This window comes from Ixodes scapularis, unplaced genomic scaffold (genome assembly GCF_016920785.2).
Source record: "Ixodes scapularis isolate PalLabHiFi unplaced genomic scaffold, ASM1692078v2 PGA_scaffold4__175_contigs__length_147842914, whole genome shotgun sequence".
In the NCBI taxonomy this organism is placed as follows: Eukaryota; Metazoa; Arthropoda; class Arachnida; order Ixodida; family Ixodidae; genus Ixodes; species Ixodes scapularis.
The window spans coordinates 132,469,825-132,489,290 of record NW_024609879.1 but is presented as its reverse complement, the minus strand read 5'-3'; the positions used below and the strand labels follow the sequence as shown (position 1 = coordinate 132,489,290).

At 46.9% G+C, this 19,466-nt stretch overlaps 1 protein-coding gene across 4 annotated transcripts in view; it reads right to left on the bottom strand.

Annotated features, from left to right (window-relative positions):
• Positions 1-5,926: 5,926 nt before the first annotated feature.
• LOC115308324 (arylsulfatase B) overlaps positions 5,927-19,466 on the bottom strand; it is a 30,772-nt gene continuing 17,232 nt past the window's right edge. The window contains exons 6-11 of one of the 4 annotated variants that reach the window (XM_040209965.2): positions 14,226-14,399; positions 12,370-12,467; positions 11,559-11,695; positions 10,233-10,409; positions 8,938-9,074; positions 5,927-6,218 (exon numbers count right to left, since the gene is read on the bottom strand). In XM_040209965.2, coding sequence (XP_040065899.1) covers positions 6,046-6,218; positions 8,938-9,074; positions 10,233-10,409; positions 11,559-11,695; positions 12,370-12,467; positions 14,226-14,399 — 896 coding nt within the window. In that variant the 3' untranslated portion in view covers positions 5,927-6,045. The remainder of the gene's footprint in view (positions 6,219-8,937; positions 9,075-10,232; positions 10,410-11,558; positions 11,696-12,369; positions 12,468-14,225; positions 14,400-19,466) is intronic. The other 3 variants (XM_040209966.2, XM_040209967.3, XM_040209968.1) reach the window with 3 other exon arrangements.

Sequence of the window (19,466 nt, the reverse complement as noted above, 5' to 3'; positions counted from 1 at the left end):
GGTGATACGTGTTCCTTAGAGATCTACAACACGGACGTCACTGTTCTTTGTGCATTTCCATTTTCCGCCGCTTCCTGTAATGGCAAACAGTAGTTATAAATAAACGAGCTCCTCGCCGATAGTTCCAATAAAAACAAAATTAGTGTACCTTAGTCTGCGTAAAACATGCATTCTTGTAAAATGTGTTTAATTTTGTGTAGTGCGAACACACTGCCAGTACAGGTCTCAGGGCTCACATAAGTGCATAAATCTGCTTTATTTTTTATTGTTTACAAATTATTTATTTTTTTGTCGTTACCCTAAAGGTTCGCAGTATTGGAAATGTATAAAACAAGTAAAACCTTAAGGATGAAGTGGGGAGACAGAGAATGGGTTACCTATTTTGAACTCATTGAGTGAGTCTCGAATCTATGTATATTAGGTGTGCGCGAATCGAATCGAATAGCACTGCGCCATCCATAATCTTCACATGACAACCGGTATTCGATTCATACCGGTACATGTGCACATCTCTCATGTATATTTTTACACTGATGCACCGATTTATTTGCTGAATTTCGCGGGGTAGTGTATCACCCCTTAATTTTGGGGTAAACTTGAATTGGCGCATAATTAGGCACCAATTCAATTTCCCTGCGGAATTTAGTGGGAAAATGTCTTACACGATTCCTTTGCACTTCCGTTAAGCACTTCAGCCACACGCTTCCGTTACACATTTTTTTTACATCTTTTTAATGAAACCCTATAACGTCACGCCGATACATCGGGAGGCACTTCAACTCACGTGAATATGGTGTTTGCGCACATCAGTAGCGTAGGCAAGGGGAAGGGGCGGCGAAATAATCACTTTTTTTAGGAAAGGAAGACAAACATTGAATGACTACCAAATCGTTCCGGCCAAACGGGGTGTTATAGGACGGCTGTGTCCGTACCCGTGAATTGCACAGTACACCAGCTACTGTAGATGAACTTGTAGTTGGGCTAGTTGATGAACGTGATAAAGCATTGTGTAAAGCGCAAAAAAAGAAAGAAAAGGAACATGGACGCAGGGAAGAAGACACACACAGGCGCCACTCACAACTATATTTGAAATGTCCAGAAAATGAAGAAATACATATCTCGACCCCTTCACCATGTCCACGCATGCGCTTGGTTGGGGGAAACACGCTTTATCATCCATTCAAAAAAACTTCTAAAAAACATCTTATCTCAGCAGTATACAGTGCCACAGATGTTTCCTCTATACAAATTGGAAGGGGGGGGGGGGGGGGTTCACGGGCAAAGCACTGCCCAGACCAGACCCTAAAAAAGTTGCCCTTGAGAGGCTTGGGTTGGGGGGGAGGGGGGGGGGAAGGGAGTCAGTCATTTTTTTTGTTTTCACAATTGCTCTGACAGGATGGCGGAAAGCACAGCATGCAGCTTCCGTCATGCACGTTGGCAAAATCTGGTGTCAAATAGCAACATTAATTCTGAGCACATATGGCTGAACTGTCTTTGCTCTAGGGCAGGGGCCTCCAAAACCCGACCCGCAAGTCAGACTCGGCCCGCGGAGGCGTTCAGACTGGCCCGCAGGTGGCCGAGGTCTTTACAGTGAAGACCGGACCGCGGCCCCTTGCTACCAACGCAAAAATTTAAATAAATACGATGGCGCGGCTAAGCGCATCAAAGACGCAAACGGAGATATAAGAAATAATAAAAGAACTGTAGTGTTTTGCGAATATTCGTATTTTCGAACAGCAGTTTTGAATAATACGGTGTTCGATATTCGCTTCGAGATGAACTCTGATATTCGTATTTTTCGAAGTGTTGACCGCGGCGGGACAGCCCCGTTAAGCGCGCTTCTTGCTTAGCAACGATGTACTGCGGAGAAACAACACCCGCGGAGCACGCTTTTGCGGGTATTGCTTCTCCGCAATGCACGGATGCTCGTTAAGATGCGCGCTCAACGGGGCTATTCTGCCGCGATCAATACTTCGAAAAATAGAAATATTGCAGTAATTCTAAAAAAAAAAAGTTAACAATCTGGTTGGGACACGCGTGGCAAAAAAGTAAATTTTTGGAGCAGTATTGACGGCGCGAGATTTGTTTTAAATTTTGCGCTCAAAGTCCACGACGTCACAAAATGATCATACACTCTTTCCGCCTTAACGAGATGGTCATACACTCTCTCCACCTCAACGTGATGGTGAAGCCGATTCCCCTCTCCTCCAGACGCCCGAAATGCCGAGAGAGAAAACAAGTGGAAAGGAGGTGACTACCGACCAAATCGCGTCTCGAGCAGTCGATATTGCTTTAAAATATTTTTTTCGCGTAATTTTTTTTGACACGCGTGCTTTGACTAAACTGTTTGAAAAAAAAAATAATTTTTTATGGGCTTTTTAAAGGAGCTGTGCAACAATTTCAGAGCTTTGCTTAAATAATCGTGGAAGTTGATGCCTGACACTTCTGTAGTGAACTACAGAAAATAGATTTTGCCTGGATACCCTAGTTTTTATTTTAAAAAAGAAAAAAGATCCAAGTTTTTGCCGCCTCTCAACTCGTACATCGTCTTCCGGGTCACGTGCGCAGTGACTTTGAGGGGGTAGGCGCAGGGTATCGGAAAAGTTCTCTCTTTAGAGCCATCAGCGAGCAGCATTAACTCATCCGCTCGCGACCGCGTGACCACGTGCTGGCGGGTGCCGCGCGAACAATATGGTGAAAGGAGGAAAGTCTCATCCGGGTCCGGCCATACCCGTCCGGCCCTGTCCCCTCCCCCTTTGGCTTCTGGCGGCTGTTCGCGGTTTTGTGGACCTAGGAGGATAGATGGCGCCACTAAAACTCCGTATAATAAAGGTTTTGTCGATGATACCAAGTTTTTGACGCATTTATATATATGTTGGAACGACAAGATTTTTAGAAAAGTTACCTTTTATCGAGCAGGTATTCACACAACCTGGTATCTTTCTACAAGATTCCCTATCGACGTCACGCCGCGTGTTTCTCATGGCCGCCGCTCGTGGCTGCAGGTCGGGAAATATTCTAAGTTTTGCCTCGCTATTACGCGGCGGAATCGCAACATTTCGATGAAAGGAGGTGTGTTTTCTGCCATTTGTGACACAGTGAACAATATCAAAAGCAGAATATGCCAATTCTTTCAACGTTAAACTCGTTGCACAGCTCCAAAGCGGGATGGTGCACGCGCGCGCGTGGTGTGTGTAACAAGGAGCGGAAACTTTGTGAATGTTGATCTCCACACTACAGTAAAGTTTTCAAAATAAACTGCGGCTTTTGTGCAAGAGTATATGTTAGGCAGAGATGTCCGGACAACTTTCGTTGATCATTCATGATTGTCTTTTTTTATTAATGCGCGTTGGTACTCACATGACAGGGAAAGGCTGACGGCGTCCGTCTGTGGACGAAAGGGTGGAGAGGGAAGCGCGCCCCGTAGAGAGGGGGAGAGTAGCAAAGAGGCGAGAGGGACGTGACGTCATGGGGTGGAAGCCAATAGGCGCGCGCGGATGCTGGGGCGAGTCTGCGGAGTGCGTATGCCTTGGTTTGTGCCATAAGAAGGAGTGTGAACCAAGTACTTTTGCTGCTCCAAATAGGCGGTAAAAATTAAAGGAAGATCCATTGGTGGATCCTCAGAAAACGCGTTAACATGACTTTTAGGGAAATGCCACGCACGTCTCCCTTTTGGGGAATGCTAACACTGACCCCGTAACGAAGCCAAGAAGAGGCAGCGAAAAATAGAGGAAGCAAAAGAGAAAGCCGAAACAGAAAGGTGAAGGGGTCAGCGTTTAGCGTTTTGCAAAGGGGATGTTTGTGGTGTTTCCCAATGGTCATGCTAGCGCATCCCTGAGGATCCACCAATGAATCTTCCTTACAGTGTATTTCTTTTTAATTTTAGATTTAATCAATAAAATTTGCATATTGCGAGATGATTTATACATCGCATTGATTAGGTAAAACTGGATATTTCTACAGGTTAAATTTCATGCGAAATGCATCGTTTGCTTGCCATTCCCGAAGTTGATTTTCTGAGGTCACAATCCATAAATACAGATAGAGTAAAAAATTAGCGTATATATTTACAAGTGGAAACTTGGGAACAACCTTTACGAGTTCAGATGGGTTTTCGTTTAGGCATGGTGCAAATAGTGAAAAGCTTGGGAAAACAATTCGATATTCGATTTTAAAATATTCGTTCAAAAACCGCTATTTGCTTCGAATCCGCTTCGATATCAAAATCGACTATTCGCACATGCCTAGGTAACTGCATCAAAACGCCGGTTCTCTCGGCACATTATTTATTGTAGACACCCATCAGCACACTAACTATTCGTAGTTCCCTGCTTCCTGTCTGCTTAACTATGAAAAACAAAATATTTTGCTTGCTCGTGTATATCGAGCATAGTGATCTGATCTGGGCTATACCATTTTCATTGGTCTCCTGCTCTGTGTGAATATTCCAAAGTTTCTACTTGCTTTGATTTATATCTGGTGAGTTCTCGGAGTCACTATTATTTTGTAATGTCATAAGTAGCAAGATACTGTACTACAGAGGGGTGCTTGATTCTTCTCATTGCTCTGTACACGTCAATAATTTGTCGATAAACCTACCGATTAATGCTTTAATCGCGAATAACTTTATTTACCGGTTAATCGGTAAAATGTTTGACGAACCAAAAGAAAGCAAAAATTAGACGCTTTCACCAGGCAGACGTCGACGAGTACACCTGTATGAATGGCAAACTTTAGGTCAAATTTTAGCCTAAAGTGTATGAGCAAGATTTGTAACTCCTGACAAGAGCAGATGGTTACACATCTCCCGGCCACTTCAACGCCGTTCTAGTGTGTGTTAGCACAGCAGAGACTATTGTGGACACACAAAGAAAGTCGCATCCCGCCGGAGAATATAAACTGACCTCTTTGCCTCATGCAGCTGAAGTAATAATATGCGAGTGTGAGTGCTTTGAACTGTTTACCCACACATCAAGGTTGATTCATAATCGAAATTGTATATTGCGCCGTTTGGGATACGGTCCATTTGTCACATGCGCACTCGACACAGGACGATTGGTCACAGGATGATTCGTCACACAGGAAGATTCGTCATAGGATGACTCGTCACGCGGCCAACCGGTCCTACAATAGTTCGTCCCCCCAAAAATCGATGGTTCAATTTGGTTCGGGCGGAAAACGTGCCTCACCTCATATGTCTTTGGCTTCTGAAAGGCGAACAATTTGTAACAAACGTTTTAGCTTCTGGTTCGGTCCCGAACATTGATGTTCGTTCGGCCTGACAAAGTGTCCCACAAAGTGGGTCACCTCTTATCTTAGTATGTCTTTCGCTTCTCAAGGTCGAAGAATTCGTAACAGACGTTTTAGCTTCTGGGTTCGTCCCGAACGGTGAACGCGGAGGCCATATAAAAGCGACTATTCTTGAACTCAGACTACATTCAAAAGGATGGAGGTGATCGCAACAGAGAGAGGTGGAGCCACGCAGCTGCACGAGGGGTACTCGTACACACGCAGCAGAAAGAATTCCGATACTTAGTGGTTTTCTCGAAGAGGTGTATGCAAGGCAAAGTAAAAACTGATTTGGCTGCCAGTCGGATTATTGCTCGTTGAAGCTAGCCACTTAGGTCAACCTGCTGAAGAGTCGTAATATGATGAAAGGAAAAGCGGATGAGTATTGTAAGATTAGTTTTTCTAACCATTGGTTTATGTCACAGTGGGAAGTATCAGAAAATGTGGGCAGTTGTTGAAATTTAGTTTGCTATCGCCCCCCCCCCCCCCCTCGATGTGACCAATTTCCCGCATGACGAGTCATCCTGTGACGAATGTTCCTATGTGACGAATCGTCCTGTGACCAATCATCCTGTGACGAGTGTGCATGTGACGAATCGTCCTCATCCCGCCCCGTTTATATTATACTAAAAAAAAAAAAAAAAAACTTTTCACGTCATTATGCATTAAAGGATCGAGACCGATGATTCGATTAATTAATCGATTAAAAGATGGCGGTTCATCGAGTTGCAACTTTTAATCGACGCCCAGTCCTAGTCAGCACCATTCGGGCGAAAAGGCGCCGTCGAATTTGCGAGGGTCGCCCCGAGGGTCATCCGGCGTCTGAATGCTGGGGGCCATTGTTGCCGCCTGCTCCATGAGTAGACTGTCCAGCCAGGCGGTCAGCTCGGGCTTCTGTGCGGCCAGGTCGTGGTGCTCGTTGGGGTCATCTGCAAACACAGTTCGAAAAAAAAAAAAAAAACGCGGACCACGTTTTAGGTATGCGGGTGCAGGAGGACGCGGCAGCCGCTTTTGTTGTATTGTGCCTATCGAAGCCACTCAAAACTCCCACAAAAGGGGCCTTTTTTTTATTATACCGCCCATAGCGTCCACCACTGCACACATTTCCCTTTCTCGCTGCGGCCAGTGCAAGGAATAATTCCCTTTCGAAACTCCCTCTTCAACCCCTCGCGTTAATTTCAAACAGCTGCTGATCGTGACATCACACACATTAGAGAGCTTTAGTGGACCGTACGATAAAGCTTTGCGGGTTGGGAGTGCGCATGCGCAGAACACAACAGAAGGACTAGCGTATTGCGTACGCACGCAACGCTGGGGATTTTGCGTTGAGGGCTAGAGTACTTCGCGGGAAGCTCTCGATAGACCTCGGGCCCAGCGAGAGCACCAGTTTCAAGATGGCGGTTACCTCGAATGGCGCAGCAAGGGCGGCGACATGGTGTTCGCGAAGTTCTGTGTTACGTGAAATTGCGTGGTGTTCAGCTCGGCAATTCTTTCCGGGACCTACCGTGGTCAAGTTACATCGCCGTGCAGCTGAAGAAGTGCGAAGTGAAAATGTTCACCGCTCGCAATGTGCGTGAACGATGCGATCTGCTCAACGCTTATCCTCTCCACGCAGTTCATCGCCGACGGACGAACGACTCTTAAAAATTTTTTAAAAAAGTCGTCCAACTTGTTGCTGTGCACTGGACATCACCAGGTCAGATTTCTTCCGGCTAAAGTATTTATAAAAGGTACCGTTTCCACGGGATGATTTTCGGAGGCTCCGTGATCGAATTTAGCTACGCGCTAGTGCTCGTAGCCTCCCTACTTCGCAGAAAAGCCGGCTTGACCAGGCAGCTGCAGATTGACTTTATTTGAAATAAAATGATTGGAAACGTTTTCATTCCTAATATTTATTTGGATGAGCATGGCGGCGCTATTATCACGCGGAATTCTACGGCTGCGGCAGATTTAGCCGATATCATCCGAGGTGTTCACTCGGAAACGTAACGCACAACTAAAATAGGTTCATGCACTCTAAAAAAAAGGAGTGTAAAAGGGTGTATCGTTACACCCTTTTGTCCCATATAATACACCCCAGAATTTCACCTCGACGCACAGCGCCCTATGGTCGAACAGACGGCCCCAAATTTTACGAGGGGCTCGATAACGGTGCGATGTAACTTATTGAAATAGCTAAAGTACGTATCAAAGACCAGATAAAAAAACACCCAGTTTTTACAGGGCCAGGGAAACCCCGATTATTGTCTTTGTTAGTAACACGTACATTAGCTATTTTAATAAGTTTTAACACGGCTATCAAGCACCTCGGAAAATTTGGGGCCGTCTGTTCGACTGTAGTGCGCTGTACGTCGAAATGAAGTTTTTGGGGTGTATTATATGGGACAAAAGGTGTAACGATACACCCTTTTACACCCTTTTCTCTTGAAAGTGTGGCGGTCGTTTTTACCGTATACCGCTATACTTCTGCGTACAGCCTGCGTAAGAGCCAGCAACGCTATACTACAACTGTCTATTGTGATTGGTCACCTGGAGAACCACTGTGATGTCACTTGATCGGTTGCTCCGGCCGCCTGTGCAGCGGTGCGTCGTTCAAACACAACCATACACAAAAATCTGTTCCAGCCAACGTTACTAAAACACTCAGTTGGGAAACTCGCCATCGAAACCTGGGCCGCTGGCGTCCACCGAAACCGAGCTAAATGCGAAAACAGCGCCACTCTTTGTCATTTGTCTGTACTGTGGTCACCTTGAGCTTTTTGAAAGCCTGTTTTTGCGTAAAAACCAACGGAAAAGACTCTTTTTGTATGAAATTTATTGGAGTTTAGTACAAAAAGAGGGGCGCGTTATGATTTTAAAATCTTTAGTTTGCAGGGTTTTGCGGCACAATTAATATTGTTTTTATACAACCATGCCTCAGCGGGGCTTTCAGGTAGCGCGTCCCGACCTAGGTGCATTTTAACTTCGCTTGTTCGACGCGGCGCGTCCGCCGGAGAGACGGGGGTGGCACCCCCTGTAACCTCTTCTGCTGTATCTGTTCTTAGAGCCAAAATAGAAGTCACGTGCAGTTCCTCGAGTGGCCGCTGCGGGAGAAATGGTGGCGTTGTGTTCGTCATTAGCTCGGTGCTCGGAGACAGATTGGGGCCACTTTTTCAAAGCTGTCTCTATGGGAGTTTCCCAACTGAGTGTTTTAGTAACGTTGGTTCCAGCCCTTGCATTTTTGTTTGGTATGGACCACTCCCGGGAATCTGACTTGGGGGTAGCGGAAGCCGCAAAATTCTGGCTGGTCGCGTGATGTCATCACTGATGTTTTATGGCTTCCGCAACGGCCGGGCGCCTTTCCTCCTCTTCACCCCGTTGCCTCCTACTTCGACCATGAATTAGTGACGAAAAACTATCGATAAATTGACTATCGATACGATCGAGTTTTTTTTTCCAAAACTATCGATAGTGTCGCAAAACTATCGACAGTCGTCTATCGATAGTACTATCGATAGTTCTTAATAGCGGACTTTCGATGGTACTATCGATAGTTCTTTCATAGTCGACTATCGATAGTAACGCGAAAACAAGCGCGTAAGAGCTGCGCTTTAAAAAGGAAAAAAAAAATAAGTAAAAGAAAAATGTCCACGCCGTGATTGTACCCACCGCGAACGTTGAACAGAAACAGGGTGAGGTTCGTTTTCGGGCCCGTTTTGTCGATATTCGCTTTTCCTAGCAGGGGTTCGGGATACCAGCCATCGGGCCTGCCGCCGGATCCGTGCAGCAACTTGTAATCGCCGAACCTGCACCGGTTCAATTCGATGCAGTCATTCATTTCGGGGTGAAGGACCGCTCACCATGACTCCATCAGTTGTTCTCAAAGCTCCTCTAACTACACTATGTTCTTCCAAAGACTGAACTCAACGGCATAAATATTCAGCGAAGAACCAACAAACTTTCGCGCTGCAGCTCAAAGCACTTGGAGTGAAAGCTACCACTGCAGTAGCTGCAGGGACCTTGGGTTTAATCTCCACCCCTACCGGTTTAGGTCTGAATGAGCATTGTGTACCAAAGTGCGCTCATATATCACTACTGCGAGATGCACGCTAAAGACCTCAGGCTAGAAGTGGTACAGCACGAGCTAAATGTCTCATCTACAGCAGAGACACCAGGGCCGGCATTATCGAAACAGAATTTTGGCTAAGACTTTGAAAGAAAGTACCAGCAAAGCTTTCAGGGAGAGGATGAGAGCTAGGGGGGCGTCAGAAGGCCGAGTTCCCATTCGGATGATGTTTGACGTAAAGAGCTGCCTTTGTTTCTACTCACATTTCGAACGTGTTCGATCACTGAGCGGCGGCGTCTAGCACTCCGCGTTTACGTTGCTAGCTTTACGTCTACACCCGTTAATTACTCCAGTCAGAGCTCGGCGTTCTAACGTCCCTGCGCGTCTCCTCATCTCCCTTAGTTTCTCGGCATTTATGTATATGCAAGCGGAGTGGCTCGTAAAGTCGACTTTTAGGCACACGGGCGCCCAGCAGGCTTGGTAGGCTTTTTTCCACACAGTTTTATCAAAGACGCTGTTTCTAGCAAGCCAACCCTGACAAACACCACCTGAAATAATCAAGGCATGTGCACTATTTGACGTCATCACAGAGAGGTTGAGCGAAGGCACAGATTGGACACAGAAGCTACGTCAGAGTTCGTCAAGGCCTCGTGTCCAATCAAAGGACGCTCCATATCGGAATTGAGTCCAGCTGCTGACGTCATCCGACTGCGATGACTTGCCACGGAGAAAGTGGACGATATTCGCGCGCCTTGGTTCTTCTAGGTGGTTTTTCCCTGACACGCATTGGGGCTGACAAACTTCCAACTTTTTAAACCAGGCGGTCTAAACGTGCACGCAACTTAATTACTTTTGCAGGGTCTACTCGTACGCTCCACCGGGGGGCTGAGGCATTCACCTGATGGCGCCGGTGAGGGGCGTTTGGTCGAACAGGTTGTACACGAAGCCCCCCCGGGCCGACGGCCCGCACTCGCTAAGGGCCGCCCACTGGTCCACCCCGTCTAGACCGACGGGGGCCGGGGTGCCGCCGGCAAGACCGAGCAGGGTGGGGAACCAGTCGGTCACGTGCACCACACTGCACAAAGAAGACACGACGATGGCCGGCCCGAACGACTTCGGCATAACTCGATGTATGAACTCCGCGAGAGAAGCCAAAGCTGCAAGCGCGAGTCTCAGGCTTCGAGCCTTCCTCCCTCGTCGCGAAAAGTGTCTCGAGGTGGAACTCCAACCTTGTGCGTTTCATTCCAAACGATACGACATGTGAAGAAGAGAAAATATTAGCGAGTTTTAGTAGACCGTGTTTCCCCCTCCGCTAAGCCCCTCCGCTACCGGGAACTCTACAGCCAAGGCCATCGGCGCGCAGGCGCAGTGGCGGTTTCTTCATAGCGGAGGGCTAACGGAGGGGGAAACACGGTCTACTAAAACTCCCTATTAGCGAGTTTTAGTAGACCGTGCTTCCCCCTCCGCTAACCCTCCGCTACGAAGAAACCGCCACTGCTCCTGCGTGCCGATGGCCTTGGCTGTAAAAGGGAGTTTTCGTAGACCGCGTTGCCCCCTCCGCTAAGCGTTACGCAGCGAAGAAGTTGCTACTGCGCCTGCGCGCCGATAGCCTTGACTGTGGAGTTCCCGCTATCGTAGCGGGTTGCGGAGGGCCTTGCGGGACGGCGAAAACGATCTACGAAAACTCCCTAAAGTTCCGGGTAGCGGACGGGCTTAGCGGAGGGGGAAACATGATCCACTAAAACTCGCTATTCATCCAAACTGAGAGGGGAAAAGGCGTAGCGCAGAAGTAATCCTCGAGGTTTACACGAATTTTCAAATACCACGCGGGAAGTACGCGACCACCGGACGTTCAACGGCATCGTTACTGGACTTTTGGGACTATAACCATGACGCCAAAAAGCAGCTATTAATTTTTTCAATGAAAAAACAGTGAGTGCGCAGGCAAGCTGGCGGATGTCGATCATGATGTAGAAAACCCGAGACTGTGGTAAAAGCTCGGAAACTTGGTCGAAGAAGAAAGACAGGGGAAAACGAACGCCTCAAGACGTTTTTTCGAGACGTTCTTTTTCCCCTGTCCTTCTTCTTCGACCAAGTTTCCCAGCTTTTACCACAGTCTCGGGTTTGCTACATCATGATTATTTTTATGATTCCAAGGACATGGACACGTACGAGGAGGCTTTCATTGTGTTGAGTGCGGGAGGTTATGAAGACTCGAGGTGACCTGTGACTGATGCAGTTCCTGCGCTTGAGCAGCGGACTGGCCACGAAGCCGGGTACTCTGGTGCCCCCTTCCCAGAGCGTGTTCTTGTTGCCTCGCAGCGGCCAGTTGTTTCCGCCGGCCAGCACTTGGCCGCCGTTCTGCACGCGTGCCGCACACGAACCCAGCGCTCAGAATGCGCGTCGCCACGCGCTTTCATCTGAAAGCATCGCAGTACTCCTCCGCAAGCTTGCTAAAAACTATTTAGCACCTGTGGTCAAAAAAATAAACTTCCGTTCGCATTCTTGACGGACTGGACCATAACATGGCCCCCCACCTTTATCTCACTCTCACTATTAAGGTTAGTATTTTGTTTTTAGAAACATTGGGTATTTCTCGGATCAGAAATAACTGCCTGCCTTTTAGGCGAATCACAAAACGCCCTAAATGCATATATGATTTTTAGGTATCTGTCTCGCACCACGGTGCCACCTGACGTTACGTTACGTTACCACGTGACGTGACGTCAAATGACGTCACGTTACACCATGGCGTCGCGCCATTACGTCGTGTGTTTACGACACGTGGTCACGTGACAAAAATTCGTCACGATGTCAGGTCATGGTGTCATTTAACCCGTAAAGTAACATTATGACGTCATCGTCACAGTGCTGCGTGACGTCATCGGGGTTAGATTATAGACGCGGACACGAAAGCGCTATGAAGCGACGTCTTTAAAAGAGCATGCCCGTTTTCAGATTCCTTGATCGAGAACGGTCATACTTATGGCTTTATGGAGACCGGGTTATGCGCACCACGCATCGAGTGCACGTACATCACTGGTGAAGACGAGCACGGTGTTGTTCCAGAGGCCCTGCCTGATCAGTTCCTGCTCTAGGATCCCCACAGCGTCGTCCATGGCCGTCACCATCCCTACAGGGGATACAACTCAGATAAGGCGATGAGCCCAGGTATGGCCCGGTTTGCTGGTGAGTACGGATATCTCTCCCGGCTGTTAAAAGAGCCGCGAGAGCGATTTTGCGGTTATACGACATGACAGGCTTTGTGGGGAAGAGAAAACTAAAGGTACATAGCGTTCCAGGAAAATGGCGGCCACTAATCCCTCCTCCATTCGTATGTTCAAGTCCGATTTCGCGAGTATGAAAAGGATGCGATCAGGCTCGAAATGCAGCTGAAATGAATTGTATTCGTCTGCTTTAAAAGCGGCCGGTGGTGTAAAGTTTGTGGGGAAGGTTCTGTTAAGAGAGAAAGAGATAAGACGACAGGCAAGGCTTACGTTTGCCGAGTGGAATCGGCTGGGCCGTTAGGTACTTTCTCACCGCAGAGCCCTGTCACGTGACCTCAAAGTCCCTCTCGCGGCTATTTTATTCACCAAGAGGGTTACCGGCCTTTACCAGCGAACCAGTCCAGGAACTTGTTTGTTCTTCTTGTAGAAAATTTGCCAATTTGGAGATAAAATCGGACGTTCTTTTTTCTGCCTCTTCTTCGCAATGTGTGAACTTCCTCAAGAAACAAAACAAAAAGAGAGCGTATTTAGCATTACTTCTGTAATATGCTGCCGACTTTTTTTTTTTTTTTTCGAGTAAAGCGCGGTTTAATTTAAATATGGTTCTGGGTTACAGACACTGGTAAGCGCAAAATTCTTATGAGTAGTGTGACGTTTGCGTTGACGTTTTTCGTCTTCCACTAACCGCATTCGGAGTTGGAGATATTTAAACTTACGCAAAGCGCCAGAAACCAGCCGCACTTCCATTTCCCCGCTTCATGGCCTCGCTCTGCCTTAACCCTTTTAATGTCACTTGTTTGAAACATCAGTCAACGTATTTTGGCTCAACTTTATTTTCATGTCTCGGGCGAGGGAACAAAAAGGTCACTTGATCGCCTTCCGCATCACATGGCTTTCCAAACCGCAAGATCTGCAGTTGAGATTTCTACGGTGTTTGATACCAAACTGAATCGCATTTGACAATAAGAGTGGAGGACCTGGTGACAGCCAGTAGAACTAGAGTGCCTTCATGTGAGCAAAGCGCACATGAAGGCTCCCTAAGTAGAACGTGTGAGTGGTTGTCCGGACCCACGTGAAGAGCACGCTCCAAGACTTTAAGGACAAGCGGAGGGTAGCTTTCCCCCGGGAAAAGGCAACCACGTTCAAAAGCGGACCGGAACCGGGGAAAAATCTACACTTCTAATAAAAGAAATGCCGTGAACTTTAAAAAAAAGGTCCTCTGTTTGGACAGCCCTATATGAGTTGTTTGGGGTACAAAAATAAGTGCTCGTAATACCATTTTTTTTTTCTTCATATTTTTAAAAAACCTTGCACGAGTTTGAGCCCCACGAAACTATGAAGAAAACTATCATCTACAAGTGCGGGTAGCGGTGGCAACTCCAGCGGCACGAATTCAATTCCTTCTTCCTCCGTTTCACATTTTGGCCGTCAGGATACGCCAGTTTTCGCTGCACACTTGAATAAGCGGTAGCTCCCCATTTTTCATAAGCGGTTGTTTCCCATTTCTCTTATTTACGTCTTTCGGCTAGGTGGCGGCGCCCTATTTCACATTAAAATGGTGAATTCATTGAAAAGGTGCTGAAAATGTGTAGCCATGGGTGTAAGTCGCTCCATTTAACACCTTTAATGCTGCAAACTTTCGTCGTCTGCATGGATGCTCTTACCGCAGAACCGCCTCCGATCCACGTTGTGGATGTGGCGGTACAAGTTCTCGTATTTGGCAGGCACCTGCAATGGGGCGTGCACGGCCTGGAAGGCCAAGTACAGGAACACGGGGCGCCCATGACGGGAACTTCGTCGAACCACCTTCGTCGCTTCCTTGCCGAAAATAGTCTGCGCTGACGAATGGAGAAAGGTACGCTTTGCAGTTACAACACGGAGATGTAACAAATTTTCCACTTTAAATAACTACAACTTAGAATTAATCCTTTACATTCATAACCTATGAAACACACGTCGCTTTTTTTCTCTCTATGCAATGGCAGTCACAAAAAAGAAAAAAAAAAGATTCTACAAAAACAAACACCGTTTACTCTATCCGAATGCATGCCGAGGCATTCACTGTCACGAGCCAAAATCGAATGCCTACGCAGCATTCGTGTCCACTGCATGAGCAACATTTAAATATCATCACAACGGGGACCACATAACTTGATGACGCACGCCTGGGGATCGCATTGTTGGCATTGTCCCCTCCGTCATCAGTTTTTGCGAAGGAGAGACTGAAAGAAAAGGTCAGTTTTTATTCTTGAAATTCCGCCGCGACAAAAACGTTTCTTGGTCAGTGGCGTTGCGTTCGAGTATATTCTTGGACCCACTAGGTGTCCCAGTAAGCTGGTGTAAACTGGAAAACGTTCCTTCCCAGTTATCTGACATCGAAGAAAATGCTTGTCCGTCCTCCAGGTATGTTTAAACAGTCCGCGAGAGGGCAAAACAGTATCACTTGAGCTTTCCGACACCGTATTTAAAACTCAGACAGTTGCGGTTCCGAATCGCAAGGATTGCCAATAGCGCCCGCTCTGCACTTAGCACAAAAAAATGGTGGCTAGGTGACGCAAGCAATCGCCCGTTATAAAAGATATACAGCCGTTAGCGTCCGTCCGTCTGTCCATCCGCCTATCCTTCCATCCATCCCGCAAGACAATCGGGGAATGAAGTGCCGGTAAGATTGAGTATCCCCGCTCCGCGAGTGCGGCCACCGAACGGCCATCTTGCATGCCGTTTTTTCTCGTTTTGCTAGCGTTTTGCTGCGGTTTTCCAGCTTGCAACAGACACGTTTTCTACCCGTTCGTCGTCATTCCCCGAAGACGTTCTTTAATATCCTGTGTGCGACGTGATACTTGCCGTTGAGAACACGTGGAAATTTTTACGAAAGCGCAGTGTGGCAGGAAAAAGGCACAACTCGTTGAAAGCAAGTTTCGCCGGTCTCGCGGCGTGTTCAAAGCTTCCTTGGCACGCCGAAGTGATGTGTCCCTGTGCCTTCGCGCGCTTGGATACCGACCAAGAATCGACGCCGTTTTGATGTGTTTTGCGAGTGCAATATGCGTGAAGCCGTATCTAAAGGCACAACTCGTCGAAAGCAAGTGTCGCCGGTCTCGCGGCGTGATCGAAGCTTCGTTGGCACGCCAAGCGCTGCAGGTTTGCGCCTTCGCACGCTTGGATACCGATCAAGAATCGCCGCCGCACCAATGTTCTGAATGTGTTTCGCGCGTAGATTCCTTTAGACCATTTATATATACTGGGTGTATCAAGGAGCGTCCAGGCTCTTTAAATCGACCGCGAAATTCGGTTTCTTAACCTATCGCGTTCCGATTTTGTGGACCGTTGGCGACAGGTGATGCATTTTTTCTATAAAATTCGCAAAAATCGAGCCCCGAGGAAAAAGTAAAAAAAAAAGAAAAAGGCTTAACTCCTATGGAAACGCAGCGAAGCCACCGGTCTTCAAACCATGCGGCGCCCTATGGCTTGAAGACCGGTGGCTTCGCTGCGTTTTCATAGGAGTTAAGCCTTTTTCTTTTTTCTTTTAGTTTTTCCTCAGTTAGGCTTGCTCTTTGCGAATTTTATTGTAAAAATTCACTACATGTGGCCGACGCTGTACAAATTCGGAACGCGGTAGGTGAAGAAACTAAATTTTGCGGTCGATTTAAAGACTCTGGCCGCTCCTTGATACACCCAGTATATCGGCCACGGAGTTCTGGATCGTCCAGCTGTTCCGGTGAGTTGCTATCAATAAAGGGGGGATGTATACGTGTTATTATGTACTATTTATTATAGCTGTGTTCAAAATCTACTCTAATGAATCACATGGGAGCACGAATAAAGCAAAGCTGTGGAGCAAGGAGGGTTTTCGAAAGCAAAAGTACAAGACGCCGAGAATGAAAATCTTAGAAGCGCGGCCCATATGGTCGTGTTCAAACTGTTGACCAATAACAATTCGGCGAGTCCCGCTCAAACGTCAACTGCAATTAAGTAGGTTGATAATGAGCCAGCACTGATCAGTGATGAAGAGCTGTTCTGCGCAGTATTCTGCAAATCGTCTAAGAGCTAAAAAAAAAGGCGTACCTTCCACCCCACTTCCGTCGCTTATGGACGCTGGATTAAGCTCGTTTCTGGACCGCGAGTGCCGCAAGTATATATTCGTCAGTGTAAAATAAGACGGTGATCCAGAGTCACATACGGCTTCACGCACATTGCAGTCGCAAAACACATTCACACGGCGTCGATTCTTGAACAGTATCCAAGCGTGCGAAGGCACAGAGACACAGCACTTTGGCGTGCCAAGGAAGCTTTGAACACGCCGCCAGACCGGCAAAACTTGCTTTAGACGAGTTGTGCCTTTTTCCTGCGGCACTGCGCTTTCGTAAAACATTCCACGTGCTCTCAACGGCAAGTATCACGCCTCACCCGGGATCTTAAAGAACGTCTTCGGCGAATGACGACGAACGAGTAGTAAACGTGTCTATAGGACGCTGGAAAACCGCAGAAAAACACTAGCAAAACGCTAGCAAAACGAGAAAAAACGGCATGCAAGATGGCCGTCCGGTGGCCGCACTCGCGCTGCAGCGAACAAGCGGGATGCGCGATCCAGCAATTGTCAGCGAGATCAGTGGCCGATACTGTAAGCTTATTTAGTGGTACCTTACTGCTCCGCAGTCGCAGGTGCCTCACTGTCGTTGTCGGCGTCGACGGCCCATCGGTCGACGTCTAAGGGTTGGGCTCTATTTCAATTCATTAGCGAAAAAAAAAAAACAAAAAAAAAACAGTACGGCTTAGCGACGAGCTTTGAAAGGTCACGTCCCTAATGGTGAAAGGCCACCTGATAGAGGACATTGACCGTCCCATACCTTGGCGTCAAGGGTCGAAGACTACTGCGTTCCTGCAGAGCAAGCTGTTTGGCCTCGATGAAATTCGGCTTAATTTTAGAACGAAAGCGTATCTTTTCGTTAAGACAGACGTCATCGTGCTTATTATCACGACCTGCGTTTGCAGAAGAAGCTGGAACTGCCAGAATAACTCCGATTTGAATCTCTCTTCCCCCCCCCCCCCCCCCCCCCCCTGCATTCTCCCTTGTTGTCAACTTAGATCCCCGTTTATCTTCATATTTTGGCCGCCCAGCCGAGCCAGTTTCTACGGCTGATATTAAAAACTCTGACTGGGCGACGCGTGCCGCCTGATGATTTCTTTCGACGTTTTTTTTTTTTTTTTTTTTTTTTTTTTTTTTTTTTTTTTTTTCGCTAGGTGGCGTCGTCTTTGTGAATTTGCGGACAGGTTACAACTAGGGAGGTTCGAGAACTTCTGACGGAATCTTCGGGAAATATTCGACAGACGTTCGACTAATACGAGCATGCTCTGAAATTAAAAATGAGCTGGCGCCACCTATCGGAAGAAGTGTGCAATATTTATCGAGCGTATTGATTTATTTTATCGGTTTCTTTCAGAAAGGTAAAAATGTATGTTTCTATATATGCACTAAAATATAATTCAAACTCCTATGGTAATGATGAAGTGAAATAAACGGAATGAGAGGAAACAAAAACTGAAGGTCAGTTATGGCGGCGTCCATGCACAGCTGCTGCAAAGCGTCTATATGATACCTCGGAAGTCAACAGAAAAAATTAAAACTCGTTTTGTCTATGAAAAAAATGTTCGCTAAGCCTTCTTTTTCTTCAAAACAATCAAGAAAATTGTTGTGGACTATTCTGGCGTTTATTAGAACTGAAAAATCGGTGAAATGGAAAGAAAATAGAATTGGTTTTTCTATTCGTAATTTAAATTGGCCCAGATAAGCACCACAGTGACACCAAACATTATTTAACTGCACATGCAAAGTACTAGGTGTATCAAGGAGTGGCTAGGCTCTTTAAATCAACCGCAGAATTTGGTTTCTTAACCTATCGTGCTACGACTTTGTGCAGCGTTGGCCACAGATGGTGAATTTTCTTTTTGTAAAATTTGCAAAGAGCGAACCTGCCTGAGGAAAAAGTAAAGAAAGGAAAAGGCTTAGCTTCTATGGAAATGTGGCGAAGCCAAAGGTTTTCAAACAATACGACGCCGTTTCACACGGGAGGCAAGGGATGGCGCAAGCGACCGCGATGCGAACTGCGCCAACGAACGAGCATACGGCGCGGAGAGCCGGCGTCTTTAGCAGGCAATCTTTTCGACTCAAAAGCGAAACGCGTTCTGCAGGTGGCGACACAGGAACAAAAGCAGGCGCGGTAACAACAAGGAACTGCAAAGCAGACGACATCGGTACCCCGAAAAAAACATTGAAAATATCCCGACAAACCTTTTTTCTAATCGATTATGTGTCCATTCAATATGTGTCTAACCAGAGTAAGGATGATAAAATAATCAGTAAGGATGATAAAATAATACATTGGCAACTGATATCATAAAAGCTCGCGCCACTTTTGAGTTGAAAAGAAATTATGCTAAAGACGGCCGGCTCTCGGCGCCGTATGCTCGTTCGCTGGCGAAGTTGGCATCGCCACCACTTGCGCCATCTCTTGTCTCCCGTGCGAAACGGCGCCGTATTGTTTGAAGACCGATGGCTTCGCCGCATTTCCGTAGGAGCTAAGCCTTTTTCTTTACTTACTTTTTCCTCAGGTAAGTTCGCTCTTTGCAAATTTCACAACAACAAAAAAAACAAACAACAAAAACATCATCTGTGGGCAACGCTGCACAAAGTCGGAGCGCGATAGGTTAAGAAACTGAATTTTCCGGTCGATTTAAAGAGCCTGGCCACTCCTTAATACACCCAGTATAAAAAAAAAAAAAGAAAACACACGTTTTTCTTTTTGTGATTTATTCAGGTGAGCCAATTTTTCCACAGTTTTAGTGAACGCTTCCACCACCTTCGGGCACGTTAAGAACTAGAGTTATGCGGACCGTCCAAAGTTAGATGG